Genomic DNA, 17830 nt, shown 5'->3' on the forward strand with positions numbered 1-17830 from the left:
TATCTATATATATCTATATATATCTATCTATATCTATCTATATATATATATATATATGTATATATATATATATATATATATATATATATATATAGATAGATATAGATAGATATATATATAGATATACAATTACCACTCCGGTGATAAATCCACCAAAAGGAAAAAGACACGGACTCCAGAAATCACTTCTTCACTGCTGGCTGCAGTGACTTTTTATTTTGCCAGGTGCGAAATGCTTTCGGACAGGATGACGCGTTTCGGCTAACCTGTAGCCTTGCTCACATACCCGAACTGCTCAAGCAATAACATTTAAATACATTGGTGCATACAATCACGTGATGTGGAAACTACACAAATGATAAAAAGTGAAAACATACTGCTTGCACAAAAACTACAAAAAAACGCCAGTTTTTTGGGCTTGATAGGTTCGAAGTGCTTACAACAATTCAAGCTCAACTTTTCTTTGTGTGCTATATATTGCTTGCAAGACGAACTGAAATTTATGCAAGATAATAATTAACTTCTATGTACAAATACATTTGCATGTTTTAGTGTTTAATGGTGATTGCTACACCCATTAATAAATTGCTAATTATGTACAAATACATTTCTGGATAGATAGTGAGGGTAAATCTACAAATCATTGCATCGAAATTAAACTTTTTGTAAATGTATTCATAAACATACATCTGGCCCAATAATGGAGATGACTAAATATCCTTCCCCCAACAACGGAAAATCATATAAATATTTTTCATGCACAAATGCATTATATGTATCCGCAAAGGTTCTCCCTTTTTCTGTGTTGCACCTAACTTTAAGGACAATTAAAAGCTTAAATGTTTTATACATCCCAAAGAATTTAATGTTTTCAGACTTAGTACCAAATAGGCCTCATAATCGCTGTGCAATTCTATTGGATACCCTCACCTAAAAATAGCAAAATAAAGATTAGGCCCCCTTCCTCATCAGAATGGAAAGACCATATGCAATCTTAATGCAGTATGTAGTAAAAAAAAATGTATACAGTGAAGCTCCCGTGCAATGGAGTAATTAAAAACAAAAATATTGTTAAAGAAACCAATGTGTCATTACACATTATACTGTTCTTAAGAAAAAGGTCAGGCCTATTGTGCATAATATTTTCTTCTTTTACTCCACAAATTACTCTAGACTTCCCCTCCATCTCAAGGTAAATAGCATTGTCATAGAGTCAATATTCATGGAAATGCACAAATCATAAGAAATGTCAGGACGATAAATGTTAGTTATATCTCATACAATCCATACTTTCCATCTAAGGACTGCTGAGATATAGTGTAAGAAATGTAAACAGAACCAAATCATATATAATCTTTGACAATACATATATAGATATGTATGAATATATCAAATGCCAAAAACTAAAAACCACAAACCAAAATCAAAAACAGGGACAAGAACCCGCTACCGATTCAGCTTATTTACTGCCTAAATTCTGGAGGACAGCGTTATACAGAGGAACTCAAAACTTGCTTCCTTCTCGAATACTGTCATAGAGGAAATAGTGTATATGTTCAAAAATATTTAATCCCCTCGGGGTCTTGGTATCGAGTTGGAGTATAAATTTTGTTTCCAGTTGTCGCAATCTCCTTTCGCGATCACCTCCCTGCTTGCTAGACGGTACATTGTCAATCACGAAATATTTAAGCATGTCCAAATTAACCGTATGTTCTTCATTAATGTGGCGGGCCACCGGATATGTGTTGTCCGAATTTACAGTAGCCCGAAGGTGCTGTAAAATTCGTTGGTGGACTGGCAGCTTGGTGCTGCCTACATAACGTAGGCCGCAACCACACTGCAACACATAAACCGCATATTCTGTGCGGCAGGTGTAATGTCCTTTCAACTTAATGGGAATCTCGGAGAAGCCTGTTGTATACGTTTTGGTGTTAATCCCAAATTTACATGCACGACAGGTGCTGTATTTGTGGAATCCTACGCTTGCAGTCAGCCAATCTTTCCGTATGTCTAATTCTGGACTGGTTCTAACCAGGTCGTTTCTCATAGAACGTGCTTTTCTATAGGTATAGTTAGGTTTGTTGGGTAATGCCTGAGCTAGTACGCAGTCCGTAAGTACAACAATAGGCCATTGGGCATTAATGATACCCTTTATTGCCTTTGCCTGTCTATTGTAAGTAGATATGAATCTACATGGTACCTTGCCCCTGACACTGTCCTCTGATTCTTGTCTGTCCCTAGGGGTGTCTTTAATAGTTCTTTTCTGTCCCTGGAATTGGCTTTCGTTAATGCTGCATCTAACAACTTGGCTTGAAAGCCTCGTTGTAGAAGTCTGTTTCTAGCAGCTTTTTATATATATATATATATTTATTTTTTTTCTCCTTAGAAAAACACTTTCATTTTCATTTCACACCCTCCATAAAGATTGTCTATTGCCCTTCACAGGAGTAAATCTCCAACCATTTCCTGTACAGGCAGGTTTCTAAATATGACTGATAAATTCCCATAAAGATGTAGGGTTGTAGTTCTGCACACTTTCAGGGCACGTAGCCCACTCCACACCCACTGGATTAATCACACAGAAACGTCTGAGTGAGTAAATTCACGTGTGGAGTCGAATATTTCAGAATTTAAAAAGTGTTTTTGCACTGGTAAATGAAACAATTTATACATGAAAGCTCGACTTACACGCCGCGAATAGCTTGAATGAAGTCCAAAATACGAATTTTTTCAACCACAGAAACTATTATTGGAGAATCCGTCAAATCATTGGATAACTAAACACACTCCTTGCTTCTGAAACATTGACACCCAGGCTGCATTGTGAGTTAATGAATGGCAGATGTCTAATGCTAATAAAACCTCAAGTGTATCATAAAGTCCTCAACTCAGCAATGTTATCAAGGTCGCTGAAAAATCTGTATGCTATGAAGGTCTACTTAAAGGGCATAAAGGAGACGATTTTGTGTGAAATCTACTTGTCTTGCTGCATCCCCAGCTGTATGAAGGGTGCAACCTCCCCTCTCATGGATGTTTCATGCAGTACAGGCCAAGCAATGGAAATATCAATAATTTAATACCAGGCAATGCTTACAGTAAAAATACAATCCTTTTAGGGAGTTGTCCGCAGAATCCTCAAACACTTTAGAAAATTCTAAACCGTTTTCAAAGCAAGTTCTGCATCTAGCCCGACTACAGGCAGAGCTATTCAATTTAAACCAGTTGGTTTAAGGAAATCCTTATTCACAATGTATTCATTCATAATTAAATAGTTTCCAATTGGAACCATGTTGTGTTCAATTACTTACACTACACAAGGGAGGAACCCCAGCGCACAGAGGGATTCCAAAAAGCAATCTATTATTGACCAGCCGGTGGGAAAACAAGCTGAGCTGCCTACTCCCCCCACCTAGTAGCCAATTTCCACCCAGCACTTGTTAACCCTGTCTGGCAGATCAATCAATCAACAAATCAATAAATTAAATTAAATTTGTGCAGCACACAGCTGCCTTAAAAGAAGTATCCCAGGGCATAAAGATGGGTTGGCGTGATTTTCTCCTCCCCAAGGGTAGCCGGGCTCTATGGAGTCCCTCCTCAGAGTCAAAAGAGCTTCCACAGGATGCCCCACATCCTGTCCAGACTTGGAACAGACCTGAAGTGTCTTCTACACACACCACCCAAATGTAGATAAATGGAAGAATATTTTAGATGATAAGAGCCCATCTCCTGCAGACCTTATAATAAAATGTTGGTGTTAAAAGTTGGAGGTGGACTAGGCTGACTTTGTATGGATGGGTCATGCAATTGCGCGCCACCCACTTAGCAGCGCATCAGGGGTGATGGATAAAGTGTCAGCAGATCACCAGCTTCCAAAGCTTGATGTTGCACTGAGGGTATTGAATGCGTTGTAAAGGGAATCATGGTACCAAAGGTACAAACTGACTGCATTGCTACCCCACCACTGGTTTAGATCTAAAGAGGCTTATTTCAGTAGTGTGTGTATCTACCGTATGTCTATAGGTACTTCAATGACCTTGCACATGCTACCTCCACCCCAACCCGGTGGGTTTACACACTCTTTTTTAGCTTTCTACACTACTGAATACCACCTTATTGCATTATAAGAGCATGCCGAACATGGTCACCATCTGCGCCATATGTGTAGTGCTTTAGTGCAATTCTGGACATGTCATTAGGTGTCTTGTGTTTTGACTTCGCTAATTACTGCAACCCCTTGTATCCCTCTTATTGCCTACCATGAGAAAGTATTATGAAGTTGTCATATTTACCTGTGAGGTTATTTCGTGATATTTCTGCTCAGTACCAAGTGCCAAAAATAGTTTTTTTCCTTCAAAACAAGTGCATGTTAATGTTCCCTGCAAGGTGTTTATAGGGATGGGGCAGATATTAGGGAGGAGCATGTCAACATGCAGACTTGTTTATTTGATTAGCTAAGACCTTGAACAGCGGCTCCTGTGCCTTATCATAATTAAACAGGGCTCTTGAGGTCAGTCCCGTTTTCACACATACCCAATCTTTTTATTACCCACCCTGTAAATGCAGGTGATATTATGACAATCTGATCTATGATCACAATTACCTCCAATCACTTGTGACTAATAATTAAGCACCACACAGCTCCTCATTTTACCACCTTTCACCATCCATTGTCGCAGGCTTGCACCACAGTTTAGTGTGAATTTACATTTTTGGGAATTGACCAGGTGTTCCAGGAGTACTACTGGGAGCAGCGACAGTGGCAGTTGTGTCAGGAGTACTCCTAAAATCCTTTTGAGATTTCTATTTCTCAAGAACAAATACACACATGTGGAACTCTAGGAACAAATGCTCTTGTTAGCCATTGTTCATTTTTGCTTAAAGAATATATTTTTCCAAGTGGACATACCTCTTCCACTACACGTTACCTTTTTTAGAGTGTTCTTTACACCCCATTTCCATCCCTGAAAAGAATTTACTCCTGCCCCTAACAGTACTTAATTTCTGGTCATTCTTATTTTGGGAAACGATAGAAAAGTGCTTGGGAAAATCTACAAACAAGCATAGGTGTTGTTTTGCGCAAACTTTCAGGGTATTCCCAACCAGGAACGGCCACTTCCTGCTCCTAGAAGCACTATGAATACCAAAAGTGGTTTTCTTAAAAAATGGCCTTGATTGAACCTGCCCCTTGGAATTCTGCTTAATATTTATAAAGCAATTTATGGAGAAGTCTATTTGGCAATAATTAAAACATATTTTATCGATGCACCCTTTATTTAAAATAATGGTTTGGCATGGTGAATTGCTATACATCAAAGGAAGCTTTATTTAGTTTACCCAGCATCTATATACCTTGGTAATTAAATAAGTGCAATTTTTACCTCTTTGTGGGTGTTGAAAGAGGGAAGTCCTTGGTGAAGACTGAACACAGTGTTCCATAGTGTCATAACAATTAGCAGCAGCCTTCCTGTTTACTAACCTTCTTTTGTTCTGTGCCAGGGCCCCGCCCATCATCGGCTACCTGCCCTTTGAAGTTCTGGGGACATCGGGGTACGATTATTATCATGCCGAAGATCTGGAACTCCTCGCCGGGTGCCATGAACACTGTAAGTGTTTTTATGTCACTCAAACAAATTACAGTATTTCATTACCTATCTGTTCGGTTGCTCCAGCAATCTTTGGTAAAGTTTTGAAAATATACCTGCGCAGCAATAAAGTACATATTGAAAGTGTGTTTGTATTCACAAATGAGCCCGGCTCGATGCACGTCAGTGAATTAGGGGATCACTGGAATCAATAGTGACACCCACGAAGTCATCAAAAATATAAAATGATAAGAAAATAAAACTGCGTTGAAAAAACGGTCTGGCACTTGAGCGAGCCATAGAAAAAGAATAAGAACAGTGATCTTTGCAGCTACACTGAGGAATACAGTAAAAAAGTAGTGCTAAATTGTTGAGTGGTTACGAGATCTTGGAAACCCGGAAAGCTACAAGTGGTGGCGTGAATAGGTGACGTCAGGCAGTGGGTGGGGCTGAAAGTGGAGCTAGCTTTGGCTTTGTGCTTGGCATATTATGTCCGGCATGAGGAAGAATCTGGATTGTGTTGGGCTTTGTATTTATACCCAGGGCCACTGAAATTATGCGCCAGGTTAGGGCCAAATTATGCGGCAGGGTTGAGTAAATTATGCGGCAAGAAAAGGCCGATTATGCCGCATAATGTCCCACATTTTGTAATAGTATTACTTCAATATTTTGACATTTTTAAACTTGGTAACATTGCCTGGGCATTGGTTGCACCACATTAGTACCATTTTAATACCCAAATATAGCAATAAAGAACAAAAAGGTGACCAGTCCAGTTTTGCATTGGCCTTTCAGTGCACGGCAAAGCGTGTTGTTGCATTTTTAGTAACTTTAGAATCATTTGAGCTAGAAACACATTTTTTTGTTAAAATCTGCAGATTTTGGGTCAGATGATGGATTAAGTGGCAAATGAGGCAAACCTATAATTATGTGAAAATCGTTACGGCCAGTCAATCGCATTATTCCAGTGGCCCACCTTATACCCCATTTCAAGCAGCAGGGAGTTAGGAGTTAGCACTTCCAGCAGCGCTTTTACTACGAGGCCGGCTGATCAAGAGCCTCTGAATTTATTTATGTGCTTCCATACATATTGTATTATGACTGACCAGTTACTACCTTGATAAGGTTAAAGTGCCTATTCTACTTTGTCTTCTGTTTAATTAATGTGCTTTAAACCTCTTTGATCGGCATGTTGCATGGTCACTTTGTTATTTTTTAAACTTTGAGGAAGGTTTTGAAAAATGTGTTTCTGGTTCCTTATTTATTGATTTACAAAATTATTGGTAGAGCGCAGGCCTAACTATGAACTAAACATAATCATAAACGAATCAGCCTAAGGGGAGTTATGGTGCTAAAATGTGCTTTAAAGAGGCGAGCTTCAGTTCTTAAAAAATTGACGTTAGCCATGAGCAAGACCTAGGGGTTTATTTACAAGAACTTTGCGCCAGCAGTGCGTCACTTTCAATATGGGGAAAAGTAATGTGCTGGCGGAGCAAGGGGCTTGTAAAGAAGCCCCTCGGTTCTTCTGATTGGGTGTTCCACAGTTTTGGGTCACAGCTGGAGAAGGTTTACTTTGCAGTTTTTGCGTGGCTGTATCTTGGTATTATCAGGATTATTTCTATCACAGGAAAGGACTACTCACAGTTAACACACTATCTCACAAATCTAGATCAGGATCCACTGTCGGTACATGGTTGGAATAGCTTAAGCTAAAGGAGACACAAGCTCTTTTGAATCCCATTTTCTTTCTATTTTCTACATCCAAGAAAATCACCTGAGCCATAAAGAGGCAAAATTAAACCTAATTTTAACAGTTGACTACATGGGCACTCATTCAGTGGCGGCTCCTCCGCAACGGAGGAGCGTCGCCCTACTGGCTCAGAGCCAGCAGCTGAAAATTAAAATTACATTTTATTATTGCTTTCATTTTAAGCTGCTGGCTCTGAACCAACGCATTCAGGGAGGGGCATGGCCGGGCCATGGGAGGCGGTAGGAGGAATGCTATGCACTTTCAAGTGCGCATATCTGTTTGGCCGGTCATCCTAGACCGGCAAAACAGACATGCGCACTTAGGTTTCTCTAACCCGGCTGTAATCTACACCTGGGTTAGAGAAAGGCACAGACTCCATATGCCTGAGCGGAGCGTAAAACTAGCCCACTCAGGCCAATCCCGAAGCACCTCTCATAATATGAAGGCAGCGTCTGGATTGGATGGGGAGTCTGCTATCCCAGGGATTGTTGAGAGCAGCAGAACGGTGGAGCATCAAAGAGCGAGGTGGCTGAAGGAACAGGTAAGCGTCTTTTTTTGTTTAAATCAACCACCCACAGCCCCCCCGCTCCCCGTCCAACACTCTTGCTGCCCTGCTGTGCCACCATTCTGTAGTGGCAATAGCCGCGACTGTACTAATTTCATTTTTCAAGCTCATTGAAACTCAAACCAGATTTCTGTGAATCCTTTTAACCCAGGCTAACAGATATTTGATGGAGACACAATTACTAGCACTGAAATAAGCATAGCTGCTCATATTGTATGAAACAGTGTCCTGTTTCATAGACCAGCCGCCTACACTTCCAGGTTGATTGACTAGACACATGTGAATGAATTTCTTGTTTCAAATACGACAAATGTATATGCTTCTAGGAGTCATCAACTCCCCTCTCTACGAACATTTCTTGGAAGAAAACAGCTTCTCACTTTAACTTTGCAAAATATGTTTATAGGCAGTTTAGTACAGGAATACACTACTCATGATTGAAGGTTAGATTGGTAGATTGACTGGTATTTGCAGCTGTTCTACAAATTACAGCTAATTGGAACAATGCCAATGATTTATCCTAAAGATGCATGATTGAATTTTTCTAAACATTGTATTTGTAAAAGCAGATGGCCCCTCCCTCCTCTTAGCCTAACTTCTTGATACCTCTTTTGCAACACATTTTAAAATGCAAAGCACTTTCTTGACATTTTTATTTTTTAGTAAATCTTCCAAACACAATAACTACAAATAACTGTTTAGCTTCTCATGTAAGTACACGTCTCCTATACATTCATTTTTATTAGTTTGATATCATGCCAATTAGGTCATACAAACCATCCATCTCATAATAAATACACAATAGAAATGATTGAACAAGTCGTTATTAACCCCTCCCCTGCTGATGACGGAACCGCTCCGTCATCAGCCGCGGTCGCGCTGTGCTGATGATGGAGCGGTTCCGTCACGGCCCGCTCGGCACGCCTGAGCGGCGCGGATTCCGTGCCTGCGCTGAGCGTTCTATTGAGCGGGCGGGGCCGTGACGGAACCGCTCCGTCATGAGCACAGCGCAACTGACGCTGGTGACGGAGCGGTTCCGTCACCAGCATGCGCCCGCCGCCCTCCCCCCTTAGCACTGCGGCAAAATCCATAAAACAAATATTAATCCATAAACATCCAGCCCATCAGTTAAAAGAACATCCAATTGAAAACATAGCACATGTAGAACTCACAATCACTACTGTGCCCACTCAATCCCCAGTAAAAATCCTATAGCAGTGAGGCAGCCCTGACATAGCCCAGAAAAAGACATTTATTTGCCAAAGGTGCCACTTAGATTATTATACCAGTAAGCTTATAAAAGCAAATTATGCAAAAAGACTCCTATGTACAAGTCCGCTTAAAAAGTTTCCATACATACCCTTTTTTTAAATAAAAAATTGACAGTCGGGTAAAGTGCAAACGTGACCCCATTTAGCAGTATTGTACAAAAAGCAGATAACATTACTTTATGAACTGAGTCATAACTGCTACATTTTATCTGCAACAGACAGGAATTTGACAGCACCCAACATACTGACATAGTATTACACTGCAGAATCATCCTCACAAGATCTCTTATGCGTGGTACCCACAGCTTTCTAAAACCTGGTAATACTTGACTTTGTCTTATAGCGTCAAAGAGAACGTGAAACAAGCATTGGCATAGCCAATAGGTCTCACCTTTGGGACCTTATAAGTATTTAGCTATGCAACAGTTGATGTTGTTGCACCAAGGATATTGTGCGGGCTAACCAAACACTTATAAGGTCCCAAAGGTGAGACCTATTCGCTATGCATCCTTCTTCCTGGGGTGGTCTTTGGTGCCATGCAATCGGAAAGCCCCTTCCGTCCATTCAGACCCGAAGCAGCCAGTGCAGGGTACCGTGGGATCTTCCATCTGCATGGCAACTGCATTCCTGGAGCTGAGGGGCACTCACTCTTATGAAGATAGGAGATAGGCAGGCTCACTCTTATGAAGATAGGAGTAGGCAGGTAATGGGGGAGGGGATTCCTCCCGGACATTGTGAATGACGAGAAGGGGGTGTCTTTAAATATGTAACATAAAACTATAAGGCCCTCCAGGGGTGTAGTTGGGAATACCTTTCATTTAGGAGAACACATAGTGCCCCCCCCCAAACGTTTAATGATGCATTATGCTGCATATTAAATCCAATTATCTATTTTCTCTCGCCGCCAGGTGTGTAACTATCAGGAAAGCAGCAGGTGCAGTGGCACTGCAAACGTATGTGAAAAACCCGTTGAATACCGATTTCAGCTTCCTAGTAGTCCAAGTTTCCGAACTGTGACGGGAGTAGTTCCTCTCAGTCTCGCAGGGATGTGGCCACACAGCTCACTCAGACTCATCAAAGGGCGGGGCTTAGCACTCTTCCTCAAACGGTTGGACCACGGAGGGCCAATGAAGAGCAGCTGAGTGCTGCCTGAGCTCTAGATTTCGCTAAATTGTTTCAATTCACTGATTTTAGTAAGGCCGCTTATCATTTATTGCACAGAGCCCTGTAGGTCATAAACTCCGATAATGATGACACTGTCCAGGGTTGTGCTTTGTTGGCGCTGTGTCGCTACTCTCGTTTAATTGTGCGGCCCTTTTTGGAGATTTAGGAGCAATGTAAGTTGGAGTCAGTTTCTTGTCACCAGAGAGTGGGGAGACTTTGGACCAGGGGAACAAGGTTCCAGCCTCGGCGTCTGCCCAGCTTCCTGTAATTCAGGGCAAATCACTTAACTGTCCCCGTGCCTACCATAAAACAAGCGCGCGCTAAAGGAAAACAAAAAGAGGGGGAGGGGAGCGAGGAGGGGGCCTGCGCCTGTTTCCCTCGTGGGAGTGAGCAGGAACCATCTATTTGTAATTAACAGATGGTTTGAAAGCTCGCTCCCGCAAGGAAATCGCCAAACGTGCACGCGTTGCCATTCAGAGCAATGCAATGCGTGCACGTTTTTGGCAGCAAAACTGGAACGATTTCTAAAGGTCTTTTCCTAAGCTGCGCATGAGCGCTGCGTAGTCGAGACCTAAAAACAATAATATGTGAAAGTTACAATGCATCCCTCTTGCGGAAAGGGTAGAGATCCCTCTCTGACCCCTGCGAACTGACCCCCTCCACCTAATATATTAACTAATTTCATGATCCCTCTTTAAAACAAAACACGTTTTTTTACCGAGGTGACTGCTGCATGGGATGATTTTTGTTAATGATTTTTTTAAAGCGTAAGACAAGGTGGCCATTGAATTTATGCATATGTGCACGGTGGACATTTTGAAATAATTTTCCTTCTGCTTAAAGAAAAATCTTTGAAAGATACCTGCTGAACATCCATCTTGCAATGTATTTTCTTACAGTTCAAGGAAAAACATTCCAAGATGGTCTTCATGCATGTTGGATATCTTGGATTTGTTTAAAAACCATTTAAAAATGTCTACCTCTGACACACATCCGAGCAATGGACAGAGCATGGGGCTTGAGCGCAGGTAGAAGTTGGGTGCTAATTTTTTTAATAGAAAGTACATGTGGGAGAAAGGAAAGGGAACCATTAAGAGACAGCACTGCAGGGTCTACTGACGGCAGTACAGAGATGCAAGTCATCCAGTCAAAACACAGCAATACTGAAATGCTCCTTGGGAAAGAAGGAAAGCCATCAAATCAAGAGCAAGGAACTGAGATAGACAAGAATGCCATTAAAACATGAGCATGGCCAGGCACGAAGAGGTCTATCTTGAATACATTAGATCTGTTTGCCAACAGACAGTAAAGCTGTCTGTACGCGACACCTAGAATACTTAATTGTCAATGGTATCCTAAACCTACACATCATAGACATTTTCCTATCTGTGAGTTGCACAGATATACTCATTTTTGGGATTCACAGAATCCAAAAAGTACGTATTTAAATCTATAAAAATCATGCAGTTATAGATGTGTATATAGTTCCCTTAGTTGTGTTCTGATGTCTGCTCGCACAACACAAATATTGGAGTTGAAGGTTCTGGTGCAATGCACATTTACCTCCTTTTTTCCCCCCAAGTAAAAAGACACCATGTTGAAAAAGCCGTCTGCACTCTACTTAAATTATGGGGGCATTTGTGGCTCTTTCCTGCCTTATTTGCACACTTACTCCAACTTACTTTGAGAATTAAAGTTAGGTCTTACTTGAAGGAATAAGCCACCTTTGTAAACTGAAGAATTCTTGAACCGTAGCTCACTGAAACAGCAGTTCACAGCAGCGAATTGTCTGAAGTGGGCTTTGTGGCTAAGGATCTTCTCGAAAGAAGGTGTCAGCGAACATCATTTAACGCAATAGAAAAAGATCCTAGTGGGAAAACTTACCCCACCGGCCAAAATAGAAGATGTAGCTCCCTGATTCATGTGTTAGCTTTCTCCCAGGAAGAGTTCAGCTGAACGACTGCCTGAGGCAAAAAACACCCCAGCTGGGGCCAGTCCCTTACAGCATCCAAAGGAATGTATGACGTTACAACGAATTCCGTTGCAACTCATGCCTTTACCACGCATGCGTTACAACGGAATTCGTTTTCCACGCATAACCTTTACCTCGAATATTCCTTTACCACACATACATTTACAACGTTTTTCGTTGTAAATGTATGCATGGTGAGGGCATACTCTTGATAAAGGTTATAACTCTCCCCTTAAATGCCCCCTGCCTCCACTCCTTATATTTACCCCTGTCCTTAACCCTTAATATATATATATTTATTTTACTAAAATGCCCCTTACCTTTTAACTCGCTTCTCTCCTTCTTCTTTGGTTAGGTCGGTCGTACGTCGTTGAGAGGAAGCGGAAGTTACTTTCTGTTTCCTCTCTAACGACGTTGATTGCTTCAGCTTCGTCTTCAGCTTCGGCTCTTCAGGTTAGTTTTGTTTTTTTGGGGGGGAGACCCCCCCAGCCCCACTTTTTATCCCAACGCCTTATTTATTTTTTATGGGGGAGACCCCCCAAACCCCCCTTTTTTTCTTTTCATTTACCACACATGCCTTTACTACGTATTTCGTAGTAAAGGTATGCGTGGTAAAGCCTCTCGTTGTAACCACGCATGCGTTGTAAAGCATGCGTGGTAAAGGATTTCGTGGAAACGGCTTCGTTGTAGAGGCCGTTTCCCCATCCAAAGTGGGTTCATTAACCTAGAATCAGTTGTGCAGGAGCTTGAATACTAGGGTCTCAAAGGTGAGAGAAATGCTCAAATCAGTTGAAAATGCTTGTAGTGAATTAAGCAGGAGGCATGGTCCGCAGACCAAATGGGCAATGGCTATTTGTCATTTCACATTTTTGTAAGTTTGAATAAACGTTTCATGCAGCTGCCGGTTACAAGCAAGGTCGAAGCTCTGCATGAAGGTTACACCTTAGCTTGATAAAAGTCTCTTGTATAGAACAGGGTTCTCCAAAGTCGGTCCAGATTTTTAGCGTATCGCCATTTAGATAAATGTAGTTATCTTAAAAATCTGGCATGGATCAGGCCCTCCTGGATTGACTTTGGAGAACCCTGGTATGGAACTTTTAAGAGGTTGAAGTCCTTTCAAATTAGTTTGGTAAATGAGTGGAAGTGCTGGAGAGACAGATTTAAAAGAAATGCAAAATTTTTTAATTAGCTCGATGGCACATTATTTTAACTCATACTATGTGTAAGCCATGTGGCAATCACAACAATGACAAAAAAATCAAAGATTTCATTAACTCTTCAAATATTGAGATCATAGTTCAGTACATCGGATTTATGTTTTAGTAGGTCTTCTTGTCTTGCTTTCCTTTAAAGGGTGACAAAGATTGTTACTTAAAACAAATGTTTCTCAATTTATGAACATCGGGAGGAAGAAGGGCTGAGTAGGCACCGACAGGCATTCAAGCTGTGTAGTATTAGTAACAGGTTTGTTCCTCAGATAACTAGGCCATGTTCCAAATTTGGGGGAACAGAATACTCTGCACTGACTCAAAATAACTCAAAATACAACATTTTGCAATGATACTTACTGTGTCAGCTTCGCCTGTACTTGTTCTGCACACGTTTGTAGCCTGTCAGGTAAAAAAAGAATGTGACAGATTAATAGCAAATTAGTAAACGCCTTATTTCCCTGACATAAAATTATGTGCGACCTACTGAGATCTCAAGATGGCGTTCTGACACGTCCTCGCCCCTACACGGGTGGTGACCACTTTCTGACTTTGCTCTCCTTCCGCCCTTGCACGTCCAGCATTATGACGTGGTCACTCTATGCTCCAAGGTCTCTGCATGTACCTGTCAGCAGAATGTGACAACGTTAAGGGTGCGAAACGTGGGTGTTTTTTTTGCAGAGAAACAGCCAGGCCTGCAAGCAGATGGAAAATGGTGAAACAAGCTGAAAAGAGGCGGGGAATGGAACCGTGCGCTGCTGTCAAACACAGTGGGAACCTTAGAATGGAGTTTGCAAATCATATCTCAGACCAGATGTGTGAAAAACCTGTTTTCCAGTGCCGCTGTACTCTGAAAACACAAAAACATCCGTGGGCAAGGGGTCATTGCCAAGTGGAAGCTGTCCAAGGGTTGGCAGAGAGGATTGCCACAGAGGTACTAATGAAGGGCGCCTCCTTGGCACAGAAGAGCCTGCTCACCTATTGTTCGGTGAGGGCGTCCCAGGTCACTGAAAACCAGGAAGTGATGGAATTAGGAACAGTGTTGTGTTGATACTGGAGCCCTTCATCAGCTGGAGGACCAGTGCGAGCTTCAAAGGGGCTTGGGAGGCCCTTTTTGGTGTTCTTAGGTTGAGGTGTTTTTTGGTCCATTTTAACACTTTCATTCCTGGCTCAAAAGCTGAGGAATGTAATGAAGTCAGACTTAAATATATTGCACCAAAGAAACATGGAGGAAACCTTTTCAACCATGTTTTGCTATCTTCATATGGAACGACCCCTCCCCATTTGCCATGTTTCTTCCTGCTCCCTTTCCCCAGTTAGTATACAAGTAATTTTGCATATGAGTAACATTGAGCACGAGTCACTTTGAAATGCCCAGGGTTGGGTTGGCATAGAAAATAGCCCAGAGCACCCAACTGAAAGCAGCCCTCATTAGCGAATCAGATAGCTAATGCAGTGGCCCACATGTGCAGATCAAGGCAGTTTTAAACTCGTAAAAACATGCTGTATAGGTGTTTTTCAAGGTATGGGAGAATGCATGTATTTGTGCTTGCTGCAGGTAATGATTGTGGTAATATCAGAGAAATCAACAGTAAAAAAACAATCCACCTGGCAATAAAACAGCCTCAAATACAGCCAAAAAAGCTGCCCATACACTGAGCAGTCAGACTAGCCCCTCGTCACTGACAGATTACCCTATAAGTCAGTTCGACTAGACCTATAGTCTTGATCTTGAAGTGCTTCTATTCTGCATTTTGCACTCATATTTTGATGTGCGTTTAAAGCACCAAAAGAGTTGATTTGAGTGTGAGGGTTTTTGATTGAGTTATTTTTCATAAGTCTTTCTGACTGTATTGTTTTGTGTTTTTTTTTCATTAAGTCATTTTTGCTATCAAGTCTTTCTGACTTAATCGTTTTGAGTTCGTCTTTTTTTGATTTAGTCGTTTTTAGGTTTGGCTTGAAAAGCACAGCTGTCAGCACGACTTATTGTTACCAATTATTTTAAATATACATATAGTGGGCTTTGATTCTGTCCTGCAGTAGTATTACCTTTTTACCCATTTTATTGGTCGGTGAGTGTATCATCCCAACTCCTATAGAGTGCTAGCAAAGCACAAATGACTATTTCACAACCCAAAATGACACTGAATCATCTCACATTGTAGTCTTTATCTCATATATGCTTTTTATCCCGAAACAATCCGTAGGTCTAGATTGACATAGCTGGTCTTACGCTCCTCCCCAAAGAAGTAATACTCTATCAGCTCTGGCTATTGGCTGTTTCTCATATGATTCCACCTCCAATGTACTACTTGCATGACAGAGTACGGGGGATTATTTTACATCAAAAAAGTACACTTATTAATCACACAAAGTTATTATCCTATTTGTGCATAGAATAAAGAAATTAATTAAGTTTTTCATGCCAGCAGACTTTTTTGTTTATGTTTTTAGACAGGACTCATGTGGGAGTCTGAGTTTTATATGACCAACCATTAATGGAGTTACAGACAAAAACAGCCTGACTCTAAGATGGCTGCTTATCAGTCTAAGCATCAGATTGTAATACTTCATAGGATGTACATCTTGGGGTCAAATTATCCGCCCTCTGGCTATACTTAAGCAGCCACGCTTTTGCTTTTTGAGAGATCGGGTATAACCTTTGAACCTCGGTTAAAAAAAAAAAGGAATTCTGTGTGAGTATCGGGTTTCAACTCTTCTACACGATGGTAGGTAGGGAAATCCAGGTTTGCCAGGACTCGAAACTACAACCAGGGTTGGATTGGGATCAAATATCGGCCTGGGCACATTAAAAAAAGTGGCCTACATTTGCGTTTTGCCTTTCCGCAAAACACTGCTTTAGCGAAGTTTTATGAAAAGAAAGGGGGTAGGGGGCATGTTTTATTAACTTCACTTAGATTAAAAAAATGCACAGATTAGTTCACACTGCTGAGCCACACATGAATACAAGTGAGACCACTTCTACTCAGGCCCCCTCTCAATCAGCATCAGGCGCGCAACACCCATTGGACTCAAAGAGCTTTGGCCCCACTCCTGCCCCCCCGTCGTGTGTGGCAGCCCGGGGTGAGACAGCTTCCCGGGCACACACACAGCCGCACCTGAGCACTTCGCAGGTCTTTAAAAGACCATTTGCATGTTAATGAGGACTTGCTGTTGTTTCACCAGCTCTAAGAGCCCCTGCAGCTCCACTCTGCCTATTGAGTAAAGATTCAGCCCCCCCAAAAAATTCTTAGCCCCCCCTCCCCGCGAAATTTGGCTCTAGTTGCGCCTCTGATCAGCATACATGAATGGGCCAGCCCAGTGAGAGAAAGGGAGTGGCACCTCCGCACATCTGCCTCCAGAAAGGCCACTCGGGCACCCACTCAGTCGCTGGTGGCATCCAAACAACACAGACAGACACAGGCTGCCCAAAAAAAGCAGCCCGCAGCTATAACTTGGCTACCGGCCCTTCAGCCATTTCCCGAGTGCTCGTGTTACCAATCCAACCCTGCCACAAACTGATCATAGCTATATGTTTTAATAACAGAATTCATAGCGCTGTGCCACCCCAATGCTGTATAACGCTGTTACACTATCTCAACTGGATGAAAGTGAGAAACGAAATGTGTTAGCAGTCTTTTTTCCTTGCAAAGTTAAATGTTTATTTCTATTCTTCGTATCAACAATGCTTGGGTTGAGGCCCCGCTGTCTGATCTCGAAGGCATGTGGTGCTGATGCTACGGTCACCACTGCCCATGACCCAATGTTCACAGAATATGTTTATTGGAACACCTGTGCGTCTGTGGGCGCCAGGGTGGTGTTTAGTCAGCAGCCTACGCTGCTGCTTGTGGGACCTGGTCTTCGGCAGCAGTTGTTTTTATTTCAGCTACCGGCGAGGGCAAAACTAATCAGATGAAACTGAAAGAAAAATGTATTTTCCATCAGTCTGCTTTGCATAATTTACCTGTTGAGCTCTTGTCCTCACTGACTATGCTCTCTGCCGCCACCGGCTATTCCCCTGACCCCAGTGCGGCAGGGTGAAGAGAGCATCTTCTCTGCAGCAGGGGCATTAACTCATAGAGCGACGACTAGCTTGCATATGCAGTAACTGCTTATACGTATGCAGGGGCTGGAGGTCATTGGAGAAATAATAGGCCCCTTGGATGTTGGGGCGCTTTGCCCTCATTTTCCTGTACCACCCGTCTAGTAATAATGCCACATTTGCTAGTTTTACAAGTAACATAGCACCTCCTCTTGGTGGACAGCCAGAGTTTCCAACCAGTCGTCCCTTCCCTAACTACTGGGCTAGATTTCTCCC

General features: G+C 42.0%; 1 protein-coding gene across 1 annotated transcript in view; it reads left to right on the top strand.

Moving 5' to 3' along the window:
- The window catches only part of PASD1 (PAS domain containing repressor 1), a 477069-nt gene that overhangs the window by 380036 nt on the left and 79203 nt on the right, over positions 1 to 17830 (top strand). Inside the window, exon 10 of the mRNA XM_078685964.1 lies at positions 5497 to 5603. Coding sequence (XP_078542090.1) covers positions 5497 to 5603 — 107 coding nt within the window. The remainder of the gene's footprint in view (positions 1 to 5496; positions 5604 to 17830) is intronic.

Source organism: Lissotriton helveticus, chromosome 4_1 (assembly GCF_964261635.1).
Source record: "Lissotriton helveticus chromosome 4_1, aLisHel1.1, whole genome shotgun sequence".
Classification (NCBI taxonomy): domain Eukaryota; kingdom Metazoa; phylum Chordata; class Amphibia; order Caudata; family Salamandridae; genus Lissotriton; species Lissotriton helveticus.